The 21703-nt window shown below is 41.4% G+C and overlaps 1 protein-coding gene across 3 annotated transcripts in view; it reads right to left on the minus strand.

The window, feature by feature from the left end:
* Window positions 1–21703, minus strand: part of LOC122555678 (ephrin type-B receptor 1) — a 505782-nt gene that overhangs the window by 142806 nt on the left and 341273 nt on the right. For all 3 annotated transcript variants that reach the window (XR_015759253.1, XR_015759252.1, XM_087993907.1), the window contains exon 6: window positions 4073–4197. Coding sequence is in view for 1 of the 3 variants with exons in the window: in XM_087993907.1 (XP_087850033.1) it covers window positions 4073–4197 (125 nt within the window). In the remaining 2 variants the exon portion in view is untranslated. The remainder of the gene's footprint in view (window positions 1–4072; window positions 4198–21703) is intronic.

Consider the following 21703-nt stretch of genomic DNA (forward strand, 5'->3'; position numbering starts at 1 on the left):
AAGGTGAGCATACCATTCTTCACTATCCTATCTACCTGAGATTCAACTTTCAAAGTAAATACGAAACCATACTCCAAGGTATCTTTGTTCAGCAACACTCCCCAGGACCTTACAATTAAGTATATAAGTCCTGCCTTGATTACCCTTTCCAATATGCAGCATGTCACATAAATTCAACTCCATCTGCCACTCCTCAGCCCATTAGCCCACCTGATCAAGGTCCCGTTGTATTCTGAGGTAACCTTCTTCGCTGCCCACTACACCTCCAATTTTGATGTCATCTGTAAACTTAGTAACTATACCTCCTAGGTTTATATCCAAATCATTGATAGAAATGACAAAAAACAGTGGACCCAGCACCGATCCTTGTGGCACTCCACTGGTCACAGGCCTCCAGTCTGAAAAACAACCCTCCACCACCACCCTCTGTCTTCCACCTTGTTCTGCATCCAAATGACTAACTGTCCCCTTATTTCATGAGATCTAACCTTGCTAACCAGTCTACCCAAAGGAACCTTGTCGAATGTCTTACTGAAGTCCATATAGATCATGTCCACCGCTCTACCCTCATCAATCACCTTTGTTACTTCTTCAAAAAACTCAGTCAGGTTAGTGACACATGATTTCCCACACCCAAAGCCATGTTGACTCTCTCTAATCCATCCTTGCCTTTTCAAATACATGTAAATCTTGTCCCACAGGATTTCCTCCAACAACACTGGTCTATACTTCCCTGGCTTATCCTTACCACATTTCTTAAACAGTGGCACCACGTTAGCCAACCTCCAGTCTTCCGACACGTCACCTGTGACCACCTGTGACCATCCATGATACAAATACCTCAACAAGGGACCCAGCAATCACTTCCTTAGCTTCCCAATGAGTTCTAGCGTACATCTGATCAGTCCTCGGGGTTTATCCATTTTTATGTGTTTTAAGAGATCCAGCACGTCCTCCTCTGTAATATGGACATCTTGCAAGATGTCACCATTTATTTCCCTACACTCTTGTATCTTTCATGTCCTTCTCCACAGTAAACACTGATGCCAAATACTCGATTAGTATCTCACTCATCTCCTGCAGTTCTACACATGGGCTGCCTTGCTGATCTTTTTGGGGCCCTATTCTCTCCCTAAATACCCTTATATCCTTAAGGTATTTATAAAATCCCTTTGGATTCTCCTTAACCCTATTTGCCAATGATATCTGATGTCCCCTTTCTGCCCTCCTTACTTCCCCTCTTGAGTGTACTCCTACTGTCTTTATACTCTTCTAAAGATTCACTTGATCTCTGCTGTATATGCCTGACATATGCTTCTTTCTTTTTCTTGCCCAAAAGCTCAATTTCTCTACTCATCCAGCATTCCCTACAACTACCAGCCTTGCCTTTCAACCTGAGAGGAACATACTGTCTCTGGACTCTCGTCTCATTTTTGAAGGCTTCCCATTAACTGTGGCTACAAGACCACATCAAGGGCTGGTCAATCTGTGAGTGATTACATCTTGTCTCTCCAAAGCCTGTCCTCCAACTACAAGGCACAAGTTAAGAATGTGATGAAATACTTTCCACTCGCCTGGTTGAGTGCAGCTCCAACATTCAAGGACAAAAGAACCCCCACCATATTCACCACCTTCACTATTCATTCCCTCCACCAACAATTCTCAGAGGTAGTAGTGAGTGCTAGCTACAAGATACACTACAGAAATTCACCTAGGCTGCTTCAACAGCACTTTCCAAACCCATGTGCTCTACCATCTAGAAAGGACAAGGACATGGAACACCATCATCTTGAAGATCCCCTCCAAGCCACACACCATCCTGACTTTGAAATATATTGCAGTTCCTTCAGTATCGCTGGGCCAACATCCTGCAACTTCCTTCCTAAGTGCATTGTGGGTTAGCCTACACCACATGCACTGTAGTGGTTCAGGATGGCCGCTCACCACCATCTTCTTGAGAGGCTATTAGGGAAGGACAATAAACACTGGTTAAGGCACAGATGTCCACATTACGGAATATTTTTCCCTCTTTTTCTTCCTCTGCTCATGTGACAGGAGAATATAAAATATCATGAAGAATTTAAAAAAAAAAGATAAATCTACTTGGCATTCTGAATTCACAACCAATTAACAGGTCTGATCCAATAACTCGTAGTTGACTTGATTTCATAAACAGCTTGTGACCGAATCCAATTACCAGCAGTTGGCTTCTTTCTATAACCAGTCGGTATTTGTTCCTATAACTGAATGATAGCTATGGGCACATGACTGGGGATTATTCACAGGCAATGCAAATTAGAAAAGAAATACTGTGTTCCGAAAACTGTTTCCATTTGAATAGTTATCAAATTTATTCAAAGAGGTTAAAAGTATTCAGTGCTACGCTCTGAATGATGCAGATTAGCATACCTCTGCCCCCTAGACACCAAATCATCCTGGACTGATTGGTTTCGAGACTTCTCTCATCTCTGTCAACTGTGAAATGACTTTAGGGCACTCACAACCCAGTTTCAATGATTAGAATGTGACACAAAGTATGAGTTTTTTTTCTCAGGGCAGCCACAAGAAGGGCTGCTGTTGAAAAAGGAGAAAAAAGCACTTGATGTACTGATTATTCCGCTTGAAATGAAAGCACATTGGCAAAGAAGTGGCTTCACTCTGTGTCAAACCCATTCTACACATCCCCAGAAGAGAGAGGGATGTTCATAGTGGGCACAAAACAAGAGGAAGTTATTGTCCACATTCATGAGGCCCTTTATCAAACAACTAATGAAATTTCATATATCCATCAACCTCATCATCCTCATCAACCTTCTTCTCTATTCCTTCATCAAACAGCTCAACCAGCTTCATCAGACATGAGGAACAATAAATCCATGTTGACTGTCACTAAAGCAATGCTTTCCAAATGACAATTCATAACTTTTCAGTTCAGCTAAGAGTCTTGGTGATTTTCTCACTGCACTGTGCTTGTTCAAACGTTCTTGTTCTATTGGCCTTATTATTTTACCATTGCTTTAATCCTGCCAAAGATAGAACGAATAACGTATTCTTGAAACCATTCAATGTGAGAGATCTTTGTGACAGTAACCCAAAATTAATCATACTGCCCCCTCTTGCCCCATGGGTCTGCTTTCAAAAAAAAAATCATTCTTGGGACGTTTGCCAACCTTGTCCTTCTGTGTGATTGTAGTCACAGATTTGAGAGATTGGGCCAGAGATGTTTTGCTGATATATGTTGAATTGTATCCCTAACCATAGTATGCTGGATGAGGGAGTGAATGCTTAACGTGTTCAAGATGGTTCAAATCACTCGTACTGCTTTCTCCCAGATAATACCAACTTTATCCATTGTTGCTGCAACTACACCAAATCAAGCAAATGTCCAGTGTTCCAGCACTGTTCCAGTCTGTACCTTATTGGTGGTGGATACACTGTGGAGGGCAGTCACTCTTTACAAAATCTCTCTTAAATCTTCCACTGCTTCTATAATATTTAAGCAGATTTCCCAGAAAGACACAGTTGTCTTTGTCTTATTATCTGGTAAAGTATTCTATACTCCAACAGCCTTTTGTATAAACAATTTCCTGCAGTCTCTTCTCGCACTCTAACAGCCATTTTTACATATTGCTGTCATCACTGGTTTCCTCTTTTTCAAAAAAGCCTTTCCCAAGACTCCAATCTTAAAGTCTTCACAATTTTAAGACCCTCTAGTAAATCTTCTCTTCAGCTTTCGAACTCCAATGCAAATACTTTCCTTATACAACAGAGTTTCCCATTGTAAATATCACCTTGCTCTGTAAACTTGCTCTGACTTTAATGTCCTCTCAATAAAGAAGTATGCAATGTTGCAGACAGAATTTGAACTGTGAGCTGACAAATGTTTTTAGTTGGTTTGACAATGCTTCTTTATTCTTGCATGCCCTTCTGCAAATATGATTCTATTGATTGCATCAAAATTATTTTAATGGGCGTTAACAATTTTTCAACTTGATAAATCAATTAACTCAAAAGGCACAAAGAATGGTGCTCTTTACAATATAATACGCAGCTTATATAAAAGCGTTTGTACCTTCTCGTAGTAACGCAGCTCATAGTCAAGGATGATCCCATTTGGTTGATCGGGTTGTGGCCAGGACAACGTGATTGTGGTCATTGTTGAGCTCACCTGGTGCATAATGGGAACTGTAGAGGGTGCTGAAACAAAAAAACAGAAGTGGAAAGAATCAAAACAAAGCCGATGTTCTCTTTCAAAGCCAAACAACTTCTTGAACAACATCATTCTCATTGTCACTTTCCAAAGCCATTGTTACAAACTAATCGACATTTTTGGCTTTTGAAATGAAATCTTTTGAAGATGTAAAGCTAAACTCATCTCCCGCTGAAAATGTGATTCACTACTGGAAAGATTTTGGTTTCAAATCTGCAGAATTGTCAGGAGTTACCCTGATGGAGTCAGTAGAGATCAAAAACTAAGGCACATTGGCCAGCTGGAGTTCTAAAGTGTTGAGAGAAGGAGGAAGGGAGTCATTTCTTTTCACCTGCATTTAGGTTCATAAAGCAGTGACTGTTTGATGTGGTCCAATTTGTCCCTCTGCCGTTTCCTCAAAAAGGGTTCACTTTAGACCACAACCAAACTGGTTTTGATTTTTTTTTCAAATAATGATATTTCCAAATACACTTCTGTTCACTTAAGTTGAATCAGTAAACTCACCAAGAAATGTCTTCCCAGATTGAAAACACAGTTTTCTGAATGTGGACTCAGAGTAGACAGGGCAGTGAAGAAGGCTTTTGGCACAGTGGCCTACATTAGTCAGGATATGAGTACAGAAGTTGGGAAGTTATGTTGCAATTATACAGAATGTTGGTGAGGCCGCACTTGGAGTATTATGTTCAGTTTTGGTCACCTTGTAGTAAAAAGGATGTTATTAAACTGGAAAGAGTGCAGAAGAAATTTACAAGAATGTTGCCCGGACCCAAGCGTCTGAGTTATAGGGAGAGGTTGGACAAGCTCGGACGTTTTTCTTTAGAGCTTACAAGACTGAGGGGGACCTTACAGAAGTGTGTGAGATCATGAGATGCAAGAGTGTGGTGCTGGAAACGCATAGCAGGTCTGGCAGCATCTGAGGAGCAGGAGAATTAGCCATTCCTGATGAAGGGCTTTTGCCCAAAATGTCGAATCTCCTGCTCCTCAGGTGCTGCCTGACCACACCACACTCTCAACTCTGAGCTCCAGCATCTGCAGTCCTCACTTTCTCCTATAAGATCACGAGAACCATGGATGGAGTGAGTGCACTCAGTCTTTTTCCCAGGGTTGGGGAATCAAGGACTAGAGGGCATCAATTTAAGGTTAGATGGGAAAGAATAAAAGGGAACCCGGGGGGGGGGGGGGGTGGGGGGGGCAACTTTTTTACACAGAGGGTGGTACGCATATGGAATGATCTGCCAGCTGAAGTGGTTGAGGCAGGTATGTTAACAACATTTAAAAGGCATTTGGACAAATACATGGAAAGAAAAGCTTTAGAAAGATATGGGCTAAGTGCAGGGAAATGGGGGTTAGCATGGATCAACATTTTGGTTGGCATGGAGCAGTTTGGGCCAAAGAGTCTGTCTGTGTGCTGTGGGACTCTATGACATTTCAGCCCAATTCACTGCCTGCTATAAAGTGCAAAACAACTTTGGAGCAGATGTGGGCTATTCAACACATTGAGTCTGATCTATCTTTCAATAAGATCATGGTTGATCAGATTTGTGGGCGGCACGGTGGCACAGTGGTTAGCACTGCTGCCTCACAGCGCCAGAGACCCGGGTTCAATTCCCGCCTCAGGCGACTGACTGTGTGGAGTTTGCACGTTCTCACCGTGTCTGCGTGGGTTTCCTCTGGGTGCTCCGGTTTCCTCCCACAGTCCAAAAAAAAATGTGCAGGTTAGGAGAATTGGCCATGCTAAATTGCCCGTAGTGTTAGGTGCAGGGGTAAATGTAGGGGAATGGGTCTGGGTGGGTTGCGCTTCGGTGGGTCGGTGTGGACTTGTTGGGCTGAAGGGCCTGCTTCCACACTGTAAGTAATCTAATCTAATCTAAAAAAAAACAGATCATCCTCACGTCCAATTTCCTGCCATTTGCCCATAACTGCTGATTCCCTTACTGATTCAAAATGTGACTAGCTCAGCTTTGAATATGCTTAATGACCCAGCCTCGACAGTCCTCTGAAGTAAAGATTGTCAGACATTCACTACCCTCCGAGAGACTAAACTTCTGCTTATCTCTGATTTAATTGTGCAACCTTCTAGGAGAAAGTGAGGACTGCAGATCAGAGCTGAAAATATGTTGCTGGAAAAGCACAGCAGGTCAGGCAGCATCCGAGGAGCAGGAGAATCGACATTTCGGGCATGAGCCCGAAGAAGTGCTCAAGCCCGAAATGTCGATTCTCCTGCTCCTTGGATGCTGCCTGACCTGCTGCGCTTTTCCAGCAACACATTTTCAGCTTAAATGTGCAACCCCTTAGTCTGAGATTACGAACCTCATAGACATTGCTATGTCAAGTCTGCTTTTGCTTAGAATCAAATGTTTTTTTTAAATGAGTCAGGACTCCTAGGTATTTGCGGACTCCGGGAGCCCAGGCAGCTAAGAAATAACTTGCAATCTGTTTTCATTATGTGAATTTCTGTCACTTTTATTGTGTGGCTTAATATCGCATTTTGAGTTTGGGTTGGGAAGTAGACTGAGTTAAAACTGCCTTCAGGCTTCAGCTTTCAAAATAACACTATTTATTATGCAATAATACTAAATGCTGCTTTACATAGTAATTATAAATATACCAGTCTTTGATTTATTTTGAGCTGCGTTGGGTAAAGATTAATCTATCTTCTCCATGTGCTCATGTCTGTATGCTCTCAAGACTCACTCGCCTTCAAGGGTTTTCCAACTCCACCCACACTGTGCTATTTATGCTCAGTGAGGTGCAGCTTTGTGATGTCAATACAAAGGTTGCTTCCAGGGTCTAGAAACCCTTGCGCTATTGGTGAGAACCTTGCTGCAAAATAGGTGCATACGGAGCTGGAAAACCAGAGGTCAGTTAGCACCTGTGTGTAAAGACAGAGATAACCAGCATTGGCAGAACTGAAAAATGAGAGACATTGGCATATTCATCAGAAACAGGTGGCAGAGATCTATAAAACACAAGCAAACAAATACAGGAATTGTCCTGTCTGCAAAGAATAACACAGGTCATTTCAAACCAAGTTGTGTGTTCCATTTATTGGATAATTGAAGTGTTCAGTGGCATCAATTCACTGAGCGCTTCCTCTCTGTATTTCATTGTTTTCTTTAAACACAGGGGTACTGATTCATTACTCATATTATGTGCATGTCCATTTTTCACAGTCCATTTCTGATGCACTCCAAATATTGACCTGTTGGCTTCACCATTTTTTAGAACTGCTATGTGTCTACAGTATTTTCAGTTTTATTTCAGAGTTGCATAGTTTAATCATGTTATTTTTGCCTCCACCACATAAGAGATCCCTAGCTCATTTTCCCTCTTTGACACATATTAAACACAGGCATTCAAATTTGTTAATTTTTCTCAGCTTGCAATGTTCGTGCTGGTGTCAGATTTTGGGAGATGATGTTGTGACACACGCACATTCTGGTCTCGTCAAAATAAGAAGAAGAATTTAAACAGCTAATATTACAAGGACTGAATTTATGCAAATCCTGTCTCTGCTGGATTCTTTCCAGCAACAGTTGTAAGTTTCATGTACTAATCTATCATCCAGGGAGAAGAGCTTTCCCCTCTAAATTCAGGAATGGCGAGGGCTGCCAATAGTCTGAACCATTCTTGTTGACACCAATAGTAAACATAATCTGTTTTTGCCTCATTCTGTATATCTCTTCATCCATTTAATTCTGACTCTTACCTGGCCCCACTTTTTGAGGTCAAACCTTCAACTATTCAGGCCTCAAGCTCTGGAATTCCCTCCCTACAGGTCTCCAGCACACCTCTTCATAGAATCCCTATAGCATGGAAGCAGGCCATTCAGTCCACTGACCCTCTGAAGAGCATCCCATGTATATATACCTCCTTGCATTTCCCATTGGCTAATCCACCAAGCCTGCATATCCCTGAATATTATGGGCTATTTAGCATGGCCAATCCACCTAACTCACACAACTTTGGACTGTGGGAGGAAACCAGAGCACCCAAAGGAAACCCACGCAGACACGGGGAGTATGTGCAAACTCCATACAGAAAGTTGCCCGAGGGTGGAATCAAACCAGAGTCCCTGGCACTGTGAGGCAGCAGTGTTAAGCACTGAGCCATTGTGCCATCCTTCTCTCACTCCATTCCTCAAACCTAACCCTTTGACTAAATCTTTGGTCTCCTTTCCTAAAATCTGTTTACATGACTCCTATGAAGACCCTTAATGGATTTTTACAACAATTAGTCATTAACACTGAGGCTCACTCTTCAAATCTAGATTTATTAACTGAATTCAAATTCCACCAGCTACCATGATGGAACTTGAACCTGTGTCCTCCAGATTTTCTCAGCATCCACCTTACTATTTCAGTGACATTACCAGGAGGATACCATTTCCCTCAAAATCCCTAATCCCTATTCCTAGTACGTTAACTCTCCAAACATCCACATTTTACCCCCATTAGTTGCTAACTGTGGCACTAACTACAGACCCAGTCTTGAAACAAGAGCGTGACTTCCCCATGTAGCATCAGCAAACATTCTTTCCACACTTGTGCCAATTTGAAATTCTCTCCCTCAAAGGCTGTAGATGATGGTGTAACAATTGAAATTTTCAAGATGGGTTTCGGTAAATCATTTTAGGTAAGTACCAACGGTTATGGATTAAATGGCAGTGATATGGTTTTCAGGTTCAGAACAGCCGTGATCTCATAATTGCCTGGACATGTGAGCTGGGCAGGAGGCTGCTGAATGGCATTGCATGGTTCCTCTGCTTGATTTTAGCACTTCACTTGCAGATTAGAGAACGGTGGCCACTGAGGCATCTGGATTTTCAAACAACAGCTTTTTCAAAGCTGTTCTATCACCCAATGAACTTGAAATAGTTGTCCACAATGATGGTCTTGCGGGTTCCAAGTTTCCAAAGTCAAGTTTTTTTACACTCGTCTCTCCCAAGTGGAGGTGATTAGATTAGATTCCCTACAGTCTGGAAACAGGCCCTTCGGCCCAACCAGTCCACAGCGACCCTCCAAAGAGTAACCAATCCTGACCCATTCTGACTAATGCACCTAACACTATGGGCAATTTAGCATGGCCAATTTACCTGGCCTGCACATTTTTGGACTGTGGGAGGAAACCGTAGTACCCGGAGGAGACACGGGGAGAATGTGCAAACTCCACACAGACAGTTGCCACAGGTGGGAATTGAACCCAGGTCTCTGGTGCTGTCTCTGTGAGGCAGCAGTGCTAACCACTGAGCCACCGTGCTGCCCCATGTCCATTCATTTGAGATTCCCCATCCACTGGCGGAAGCAGTTTCTTTAAAATTCCAGAATTTCTATTTTAAATATGGTGGAAACTACCCTCATATTCTCAGTTACTAGTCAAAAAACATAACCATTCCATTGGCATACCTCCCTCTCCTAGGAGAAAGTGAGGACTGCAGATGCTGGAGATCAGAGCTGAAAATGTGTTGCTGGAAAAGCGCAGCAGATCAGACAGCATCCAAGGAGCAGGAGAATGTCCACAATTTCGGGCATGGGTCCTTCTTCAGGAATATTCCTGAAGAAGGGCTCATGCCCGAAACGTTGATTCTCCTGCTCCTTGGATGCTGCCTGACCTGCTGCACTTTTCCAGCAACACATTTTCAGCTCATACCTCCCTCTCCCTCCAGCCACCGAAAGGCTGACCGTCTACCTTTCTGTCACTGAGAGATCACAGGAACCGGAATTTGAACCGGGAGTCCAGGCAGACAAACAGAATGGAAAGTTTTTGAAGAGTCAGCCGACTCGAAATGTTGACTCTGCTTTCTTTTCACAGATGCCACTAGACGTGCTGAGTTTTGCCAGCAGTTTCTGTTCTTGTCTCAGAATGGAAAACTCACTGGAACGCCTGCTTTCCCACTACAAAAAGGGAACCAGCTCAGCAGCTCCTCCTAATCTATCCATGAAGGGGTGTCAGAAAGGCTGTGGTGTTACAGTGGAACCTTTCTTCCCCTTTCGAACAAGAATGTTCATCTGTCTGAAATACATAAATCAGGCTGCGTCTCGCATTCACTGCTGAGTTCCTTTGGAATGCATCACAAGCTATTTCTGAAACTGTCAATTAAAGTTTCAATTCATCGTTTCTTTCTGTCAATTAGTGGACTTGACAAATATAAAGTGGAGCACTTGCTTTTTCTTTCCTCTTTTGCCGTTAAATGTCAGTAATGTTGCTGGAAGAGGATAGCAGGTGCGAGGTGTGTTTAATCACTGTGAGCAGCTCTGAAGGTCAGGCTAGATTTTGTCAGCATGAAATACCAACAGAGCAAGCTGGTAAGCAGAACAAGAGGAGTAAAGAAAGGCAAGTGTATGAAACAAATGACTCTGTCAGGGGTCTAATCATCATGTTGTCAAGTCTCGATCTTAGTATCTGAAGCCAATTGCCTGACATTTCCATCTGTGCATTTGTACCACAGGTAGACTATCCACAATCAGCTGTGATTACACAAGGCAAGCAAGATCTCTCATGATTCACAGAAGGGTGTCTGTTCAAAGGGAAAGTGTTGCAATAATTTTCTTTAACCTCTTAGTCCTTCCCATGCATTATGGTATGTGGTACTGTAAGATTAGCATCCAGGTCACCTTCCTCCACCAGTAGTAGCAGTGTCTACTGTCTATAGGGTGCTTTGCTGCAACTCATCAAGGTTCCTTAGAAAGTACCTTCTAAACCCACGATTGGGAGAACAAGGGTTATAGATGCTTGGGAGCATCACCACCTGGAAGTTCCCCTTCAAATTACACATCAGCCTGATTTGGAAATATGTCGCCGTTCTGTCAGTGTTGCTGGGTCAAAATCCCGGACCTCACTCCCTAACAGTATTATGAATGCCTTTGCATTACACATTGTGTAAGGTAATGGCTCCAAAAGGTTTAATGTTAGGGTATGTATTCGGACACCCAACAGAGTCATAGAGTCATACAGCACGAAAAACAGGCTCTTTTCGTTCAACTCATCCATGCTGACCATGGTTTCCAGGATTGAACTAGTCCCAATATGCAGATCTAGTACAGTTCTGGATGGGGAAAAGGAATCTAATTCAAGATGCCAATCATGAAAGTTATGTCCTCAGTGTCTCCTGGTAGTCCTAGTATTTAATTGTCAATGTATCTTGCACCTATCACCATCATGTAATAAAACACATCTTACTAAGACAATTGCCTCCTCTTGTAAAGATTCACAAATGGTTAATTGCTTCCCATTGTTAACCACTTAGACTTAGCAACCAGGAGCTGTCTAAGTCATTGCTGTGTATTTATTAAAGGAGTAAAGGATGATGGGTGGCAGTACTGTACCCTGACTACTGGCTGGTAGTGACAAGTTTCGCAGAACAGGCAACAGCTACGAGCTTATCAAGGATGATGAGGATTGTAGAATAAATGCTGGCTTTGATAGGGACTCTCATATCTAGAGAAATAACATTTTAAAAATTCCATCTGGAAGAGCAATCAAAATATTTGCACTTGTTCATAGATTCAGCTGTGGAGCACGTGACATTGAATAATCTACATGAGGAACACGCTCATTCACCAAATGACAGGAGTTAGTCATGAGCAATTTATTCCAGCCTTAAGGTCACAGACTGTGGTAGAAGGAAGTTGGTACATCAGGCGAGCACTCGATCAATTTCCAGGCCAACCTTTACTGAAAGTTCCAATTACTGTGGGAGACAATTATCTGTCTGGGATCCAAGGTACTACCACACTGTTATGTTATAAGTGCAGATGTTGATAGATTGTGTTCCTGCTGTATCTCACTGAGAGGATATGTTACAAAATCCCCAGGTCTCTCAGTTAGACAGAACAGCTTCCCATTTGCAATTTCTATTCATAGAGTCCACTGGGTGTTGGAAACTCATCCACCCATCGCCCTATGATAGAACCTCCAACTGTTAGCTCCTGAATTGGAAGCTTCTGTACAAATCCCATTACAGTGACTTATAGACAGGATCAAGGCCAACACAGGGAGGGAATGCTGCATTATAAGTAGGTGCTGATTTTCACACAAGATATTAACCTGAAATCCCACCTGAGCTGATATAGAAGATCACACTCCATTGTTCCAAGAGGACCAACAATATCCTGGCCAAGCTTTATTCCTCAACAAATGTCATTAAAAAAGTAGACCATGTGTTCATCAGCACTTGGTAGTTTGCTCAAATTGCCTGAAGTTGTGAAAGATGCTGTATGAATGTAAGTCGTTATTTAGTATACAAAAAACATTAGGACAGTAGCACTGACTGCTTGAGTCCATGTGGGTTATTAAATTTGCTCATCGTACATTGGCTGTTCTCAGCAGATAACTGGCATGTTCTCTATCTGCAAACCAGGCCTCATCCAACTGGACGTTGAAGTGTAATAGACTGGAATGACTGGCATAATTAGTTCCTAGCCCTGTTTGCAATTGTCTCCAGTGCCAAAGAATATTTTGCAGTGCCCACTGGTGAGCACCAAATGCTGTCAAGCTGCAAGTTTTATATGTGGATCATTTTGCATTGCTTAACAACCCTCAGTTAACAAGTTTTATTGATGAGGAGAAAGAGTGGCTTATGTTCAAAATGTCGACTCTCCTGTTCCTTGGATGCTGCCTGACATGCCGTGCTTTTCCAAAGCCGCACTTTGACCAAGTTTCCCGTATTGGGAACTCAGTGAATGATTATACATTAGTTTTTCTCTCATTTCCATCTGAGATATATATTGAAACAATGATGTGCAATAAGTTAACCAAAATAAAACTGGGAAATTACTTTTCAATGTGCCTCCAATGTTCCTCATTCTTTCACAGGATGTCGATACCGCTGACAAAGTCAAAATTTGTTGTCCATACTTGAACTGAGTGTCTCACTACATCATTTCAGTAGGCACAGAATTATTATAGCACAGAATGAGGCCTTTTGGCCCATCATGCCTGGACCAGCTCTTCAAATGAGTATCATTATCTCGTGCCAATCTCCTGTCTTTTCCCCAAAACCTCACACACTATTTCTATTCAAATAATCATCCAATGCCCTCTTTAATATCTCAATTAAACCTGCCTGCACCACAATTCCAGACAGTGAATTCCATATCCTAACTACTTGTGGGGTGAGATTGCTTTTTCCCTCACATCACCCTTTCCTGATTTGCACATCACTTTAAAATCTATGCCCCTGCATTCTGGTATTCCCATTGCCTTCTCCTGCTGGTTTCTGGGGAAAAAAAGAGAAGAAGGGAAAGGACAGATAACACTTTAATAATAGGACATGACCCCAATATCCTGATGGGCTGTGAATGGGAAATTAACAACCAGTAGCACTCAGCTTCTTCATAAAATCAAAAATGAGAAAACAGGATTTCTGTTTCCACATGATGTTTTGGAAGGGTAAGAATTCCACTGCGCTTCCTTTACACAGCATCAATTTACACTGTTACATCCTTGACATTCATTGACAACATTATGGAATAATTTTGCATTGAAAGAGACCATTCAATCAACTGTGTTGGCCCTTTGATAAAGCTGTCCAATTAGTCCCATTTCCCCACAACTTAGAAACTGTTTCCTTTTCCAGTGATGCATCTAGTTGTTTTTTGACAGTTCGTATTGAATTTGCTTCCACTACCCTTTCAGGCTATGCAGATCACAACGACTCACTGAGAATCCTGATGAGAGCGTGATGAAAAGCTTTAACTTCATCTCTCTTTTTTAATCAATGTTTAAGTTCTGTACTTTTCTCTTCTTATCAATAAAATAAAACCTCTTGTAAAGGTTTTATTTTCATCCACTGGTACCCGAGTCCAAAATTCATTGCTGTCTGCGTCGGCTGCATCATCAAACATTTGTCCTTTCCTTTTAAAATTGTGCCCACTCAAAACAATCAGTTTGTTGAGTTTGTGTGGACTTCTGTTGAACTTTAATTTGCTTTTATTTAAACTACCTTGATGGGCAATTACATAACTGCTGCAGATTGAAGAAAATTGTTTAAACATGTTGCAATGTGACTCTCTGCTGTCCAGATAACAGGTTTCCTTTCTGGCGCAAAATGGAACATCATTACTTAGCACTTGGAATGTGGTGCTGCATCATGAATAAATGGCATTATTCTTCATCTCAATTCTCACTGTATGGGCTATTAAAAACCCATTTCAGAATCCCACTAATCACAGAAAGAGACAAGGATCACAACTACTCCTGGGCAGTTAAATTACTGTTACTTAATATATAAGATTACAGCAAAAGAAACGAATAGATATTGTATGATGGAAAAATAAATCAAATGCCCACTAACAGAATTAAAATAAGGAGGATCTATTTTGTGATGTCAATGAATTTAGAATATGATGAACACAGTGATGTAAGTAGATGAAGCCTTGTCGAGCATGTAGTTGCTACACAGAGAACAGCGGTTGCACATTTTAAACTGAAAATTCTCATTTCTGCCAGTCTCAAATCCAAAAAGAGAGCATTTCACCATTGCCCCTTGACATTCAATAGCATTATCAACTCTGTCTCCCCTAACTTCCTGGGGTTATCATTGATCAGAAACAGAACTGGACTATAAACTGGGCTATATAAAGACTGTAGCTATAAGCACAGAGGCTAGAAATCCTGTGGCAAATAACACCCCCAAAGCCTGTACACCATCGACAAGGCACAAGTCAGGAGTATGATGGAATACTCCCCACTTGCCAGGACAGGGGCAGCTCCAACAACACTAAAGAAGCTCAACACCATCCAGGGCAAAGCAGCTGCTTGATTGGCACCAGATCCACAAACATCCATTCCCTCCACCACCAAAGCTCAGTAGCACTGTGTACCATCTCTAAGGTGAACTGCAGTAATTCAAGTCCCCTTGTTCAACACCTTCCTAATTTGTAACTACTACAACTCGAAGGCAGCAAGTAGATGCGAACGTCACCACCTGCAAGCCACTCACCACCTTGACCTGGAAATCTATTGCCGCTCCTTCAGTTAATGCTGTGAAAAACTGTGGAATTCCCTCCCCATCAGCATTGTGGGTGATTCTAAACCTCACAGACTGCCATAGTTCAGGAAGGCAGCTCATCACCACCTTCTCCAGGGGCAATTATAGATAGGCAATAAAGGCTGGACCAGTCAGCAATACCCAAGCAAAAAATAAAATTGAGACCTCCAACCAAATTTTGAAATGACCAAATCAAACTATGGAGAAATCAATGATAAAAACAAATGCAGCAGGGTGTCTATAAAAACAGAAAATGTTTAAAATGTTCAGGAAGTTTAAGAGCATCTGCAGAGACAAAGACATAGGTCTCCTCTGAAGAAGACATATACAACTCAAGAGGGTAACGCTGAGATACTTATCTCTCTGCATTCACAGGGACACACTCAAGTTATTTAATTTTTTAAAAACTTAGACCCAGATTAGCAAGAATCAAAAGACTCTGGAAATACCCATATCCACCAAGACATTCAAACAAAGGACGCCCACCTTGACAGTGGCTTGCAGGTTTCCAGTGGCTGGGTGGGAAGAATCTCACTAAACATATTGAAAAGCTCCTGTATTTTCTTGAATCACAATAAGCTTACTCATGGTGAAGACCAGCCACTCAGTGTAATTTGCTCATTCCTCATGACCCTCCAGCCATTGCTGATTTTTAATTGGTTCTTGAAAAATTTTGAGAAGATTAATGAGACTTCTTGTCTGCTTTATTTTAGTTAGGAGTCAATTTGTCATTTGAATTGTTCTTGCTCTCTCTACTTGTAAATAATTCAGAATAGTTCCCAGCCCATGCTCATGCTCAGTCTCTGGTACATTTGGATCTTTGAAAGTTTTCACCTCATCGATTGCAATTTGCTTGCTACTTTAATACTAGTAGAACTTATATTGTTACATTGGACCTCAATAGCATTGATCTCTTCCCAGTGTTTCTTTTCCAACTTGAGCAAACTTCTAATCATTTGTACAGTTTAGAAAAATAGAAATATAAGAAATTGCAGTAAGAGTAGACCACTTAGTCCTTAGAGCCTGCTGTAAAATTAATATAATTATTGGTGACCTTGGGCTTCAACTCCACATTCCATTGATTCCCCATACCTATATTCCCTCAGTTCTGAGTACCTCAGATTGCGTATATTAGTTACAGGATATCCAAAACCCTATGTGATGGGGAATTCCAAAGATTCACAGACCTTGGAGTGAAAAGCTTTCTTCCTCATCTCAATCCCAAATGATTGGCTCAGTGGTTAGTACTGCTGCCTCAAAGTGCTAGGCACCTAGGTTTGATCCCACCCCCAGGTGACTGCTTGTGCCGAGTTTGCACATTCTCCCAGTGTCTTTCAAGTGTTCCGTTTCCTCCAAAGATGTGTCGGTTAGGTGGGTCGGCCATGCTAAATTGCCCCGTAGTGTCTAAGGGTATGTAGGCTAGATAGGTTAGCCATGGAAAATGAGATTATGGGGATTAATTACATTAATTGGATTATGAGGATTAATTACATTAATTGATCATATTTCTTCTAAAAGAGAGATAATTGTGATATGTTACTGTTATTTAAGGACTGGATAATGTTGATCGTCAACTGTTTAACTTTTTCAGAACAGCATAACTTGAAGGGACAGAAATGCAAAGATATAACTCTTTCCATTGATGGAAGTTGGAGGAGCAAGAGGAGATAGTTACAATGACTAACTGTGCTTCCTTCTTACTTTGTTAACCCTCTCTTAGTTGAATAGAACAGCCACAGTAATGAAGCAGGGTCCTAATGTACATCTGTAAATCTGGTTTGGTAGCCTCTTTAGATTCCATTCAGCAAGTTCACATAGAGGCCTGGTTAGGACAAATGGCCTGGGAGGCCTGGGGACCCTGGGGCTGTTGGAAAGTTAGGTGGTAGTGGGGGAACCGGATCCTGATCAGGCAAGACCAATCCCTTGAACAAACTTAGAGCCACCAGATTTGACCTAGCCTAGAGCTGGATCATTTTGCAAACAAGGTTCAGTGAATAGGTTTAAAGGGCTTTTTCAAGATTTTCCTTCTGGGCTTTGAATTTCCATTTGGGCCAACTATCATCCTCCCTATATACTGCTCACAGCCAGAACTGTCAGGAGCTCTGATCACAGGTTTATTCACAGCTTCCAGTTCCAGCCTCCTGCTCTCCCTCTCATCAGCCAGCCTGCAGAATTGGCTGCTCTCAGGGCCAACGGTGCAGCAAATGAATTTAAAAAGCCATTGGTATTGGCAGGGCCTCCCTATTGTCAAACTTGCTGGATTCTTTAGTCAATCATCACCCCTGTCCAGCCATAATGCTCAGCCTGCATGATTCTCTAGTTGCGGGGTAGAGAATTCCAATGACCCTTTGTAGAAAGGAGCTTCCCCTCATCAATGATTAAAATGACTCCTATGGGTGACTGAGTGGTTAGTACTGCTGATCCATAATACAAGGGAACTGGGTTTGATTCAGGTGACAGTCTATGTGGAGTTTGCATATTCTCCCTCCGGTTTACTTCCACAGTCCACAGATATGTATGTTCTGTGGATTAGCCATGCTAAATTACCCTGTAGTATCTAGGGATGTTCAGGCTAGGTGGGTTAGCCATGGTTAATGTGGGGTAGTGGAGATAGGGTAGGATGGTCTTCAGAGGGTTGATACAGACTCAATGGGCCAAACATCCTCTATCTGCGTTCTAGTGATTCTTATTCTTAAAGATTTAGATTCCCCCCCCAGAAGACTGAACACTCACTTGGCATCCATCTTGTAAGTCTTCTCTGGATATTACATATTTCAATAAGAAATATGATCTCATTCTTCAAATGTAATTGAATCCTTTTTCAACTACAAATTCAGATGTATTTTGTAAACATACATTTGAGATCTGGTATAGAAGAATCTGAAACATGGTGGCGGAAAAAGTACTCAGAATGGTCTTTGCATCCATACTTCCCACAGGTTTGCCTCTCCTGACGTCTGGGCCTGTCACTGCCAAACTGAGAGTGATTGATGACTGTAATTCTATTATGGCTGAATCATGCAGCTACAAGGTTGGGAGACATTGGACATTTTCCAGTCAGCAATTCCTCTCAGTGCACAGGAATATAGAGCAACAGCTTGCTGAGATCGCTAAGGTACAGGAATGAATGGCTTCCACTGAAAAGGAAACTTCATCTTCTTTCTGGATTAGATAAGGAATTTGGAAACCAATTCATAAGATAAACCTGAAATGGCCAGGTTGCCTTACGAGGAAAGGTTAGACGGTCTAGGCTTGTATCAGCTGGTTGCAGAGTAAAAGGTGACTTGAATAAAACATATGAACCTCTGAAGAGGCTTGAGAGGATAGTAAGCGGGAGGATATTTTTTTCTGATGGGAGTACCAAAAAGGAGGTTCATTGTTTAAAAACCAGGAGAAGACCATGTAAAATAGAGATGACACAAAATTATTTTCTCTTAGAAGGCCACGACCTTTTCGAACTCTCTTCTAGACATGGCTAAGGAAGCAGAATCCCTTCATGTTTCTAAGGTAGAGGTGGACAGATTTGGGTTAAACAAAAGGGGTGAAAGGTTTACTTCACTTCACTTGATGAAGAAGCAGCACTCCAAAAGCTTGTGATCTTAAATAAACCTGTTGAACTGTAACCTGGTGTTGTGTGACTTCTGAACTTTGTCCACCCCAGTCCAACACCAGCATCTCCAAAAGGCTATCAGGGGTATATGGAAATGTGGATTTGAGATTACAATCAGATCAGCCATGGAGAAGCAGGCTTGAGGGACTGCATGTCCCCAGACCTATTCCTTATTCATACGTCACTGAAACTGAAGCTGAAAAGAATTAGAACAATAATTAAATAAAGCTAAAGATGAACAAGAAAATATATTTTAAAAAATGATGTTTAACAGGATGAGAAAAAGCAAAGAGTAGGCGGAGGTATTTTTAAAAAGAAGCCATCAGAAGGAACAATAAAGTTAGCATATACAAATTACTTAGTACAAACAGGGCTCCTTTTACAGTAAGACGAGACCGCTGAGAGAAAACAAACATCTAATGTATTTGATCAAATGACGGCAAATTACCATTTGACTCGGTTGTCACTAAAGAGAAGGACATTGGAGGAGGTGGGCTTTGCAATGGTTAAGAATGAGATGAGTTGTTAAATAATGGATAGAAGGATAATTTTAGATAAGTTAGTTTGACAAAATGTCAAGACCCGAAATTATTCTTCCCAAAAATCTGTTGAAAGGAAGAAATTACAGAGGTTTTAAAATTTATACCTCCAGATTCTGTTCAGTGTGCAGTTATACCTCAGAACTGGGGGAGCAAACATGAAAAATGGCTTGAAAAACTGGATGTCCATTTGAATGGACAACTTTGATTACAGGAAGATACAACAGAAATGCTTAAAATTGTGAAAAATGTAGCAGATTCGATAGAAGAAGACAATTCACTAGATTTCAGGGGTCTAGAAAGAAATATGATTGAAGTAAGTTAAGAGAGGGCAAGATAAACCTCTTTACAGAGAAAGAACAGAAAGAGTAGGGCACTCACTTCCAGGGATATTGGTTGAGGCAAAAACTCTATTGCCATTCAAGGTTAGACTGGTTATTGAATAAAGAAAATGGAGTTGAAGGAATTCCGAAACTGGCTAGTCAAATATGATGGGTCTATTTGTTCATGTGGAAGGTGCTAGGGACTAAATGGCTTCTTTTTGAGTTGAAATTTCCATGTTGTTAAAGAATAATTCACCCAATAAATGAAATGTGGGCAGTAACAAACCAGGTAGGCCACAATTAATGTCAATAGGATATCCTCCTCATTCAGAATTCACCTACTGCTTCATTCAAGACATTACATTGTAGAAACATAAAGTCTAAAGTCATCCCTCTGCATCAGGATCAACGAAAAAGTCAACAATTTGACCAACAGCAATGGGAGAAAGGTTGTGAACCAGGATGCAAGAATAGTGGGGACTTATTTAAAAGGAACCAATCACTTAAAGGGAAATCTTCCCCAATTTTACAGCATCAAATGGAACACTTAAGGCCCCCTCACTGTCCCTCTGACACGTGTCCACCCACAGTTGAAGTCTTCCTAATTGGCATTCAGGTTCCCACAAGTAGAACGTCTGACAAAAATGACTCAGCTATTATTTGACAAAGAAAGCACTTTAGAAGGATTCAGTCCAATACTGATTGACTCATACCATTACATTATTGCATGCATTTCATTTCAGAAATTCTGATGGCCGAGGTAATCTATATTAATTGAATGTTGACTGGTTTTGATATGAGCACACATGTATTCTGAGCAGAGTGACTGAGGACTGATGACATCTTTTGAGTGCTTGAACATAAATAAGAAATGAACTCAACTTGGGTGGTATGAAGTCATGGTTTACCAAGGAATGTGGTTACCTTCAAATACAAACTAAATTAGTTCATGTCTTGTCAGGCAGAGATGATTCATGTGGGTCGGAAATCTATTAACTCTTTCTTGCAGAATTGGCAAGCATAATGAGTCAAAACATGAGAAAGAAAACAACAGTTAATAAAGCCTGAAGAAAAACCAAACAAGAGCTCTGTCTCAGTTGTATTGATTTAAATAATTGAAAACATCTTTTAACAACATTTCACTGTGCAGCTAAGATAGACAGGATGCAAAAAAACCCTTCCTTCTTTCTGAAAAGAGAAACATCCACCAATGACAGAATAATACTAATCCCGACCTTTACTGGGGACAGTCTGATCCCACAGATTAGTTCTAAATTCAACACGAAAAGCCATCTGACTCAGAAGGAAATCTGAAGGAAATGGGGCAGTGCCACACTGGTGCAGCAGAGGTTGAGATGTTGAAAGCAAAGTTGCAAGGTAATCTATTTGGGATTTTACAAAACAAGGTGGATTTAAATCTTTACAAGCCTTTAAAAGCTTCAGATGGGTTTCGAATTAGGCTGACTTAATTTTAACTTAAACATTTTTTTCGCTGGTATATTGTTTGATATGCAGTTGACATCTTCCGTCTAGTGGCATGGTATTTTCATCAAATGGGGGATTCACCAGAGGAAAACACTGAACGGCTTGAAGGGGTGAAGCTGAATTTAATTTGCTCCAAGCTTTGGGGTTTAATGAGAACCAGAGTTTGTGATGCCTCAGCAGCAGGAGTACTGGCTACAAGCTGACTGATGTGGCTGCCTGTTAAGGGACTCAGTGGAGGGTAGAGCACTTAGCTGGAGAATGGTTACACACAAAAATGACACATGTGCTTCACTTCTGACCTGTGTAATGAGCTTCATTTCTTCATGTTTAAAAGCCTTAAAGTTGCAGACATTAATTAAACTGTTCATGCACATATGCAGCAAAGCTGGATGTCATTGTGGCTTGGGCTGAGAAGAGGCGAGTGGCATCATGCTACCCCATTAGCAAGCAACGGCCATTTCCAAACAAAGATGATCTTGCCACCCCACTTTGCATTAAACATCACTAATTTAACCAAATTCCCTTGGATTCTGGCAGAGGCATCAC

Source organism: Chiloscyllium plagiosum, unplaced genomic scaffold, assembly GCF_037043375.1.
Source record: "Chiloscyllium plagiosum isolate Xiang-an unplaced genomic scaffold, Cpla_swu_hap1 HiC_scaffold_13, whole genome shotgun sequence".
Taxonomy (NCBI): Eukaryota; Metazoa; Chordata; class Chondrichthyes; order Orectolobiformes; family Hemiscylliidae; genus Chiloscyllium; species Chiloscyllium plagiosum.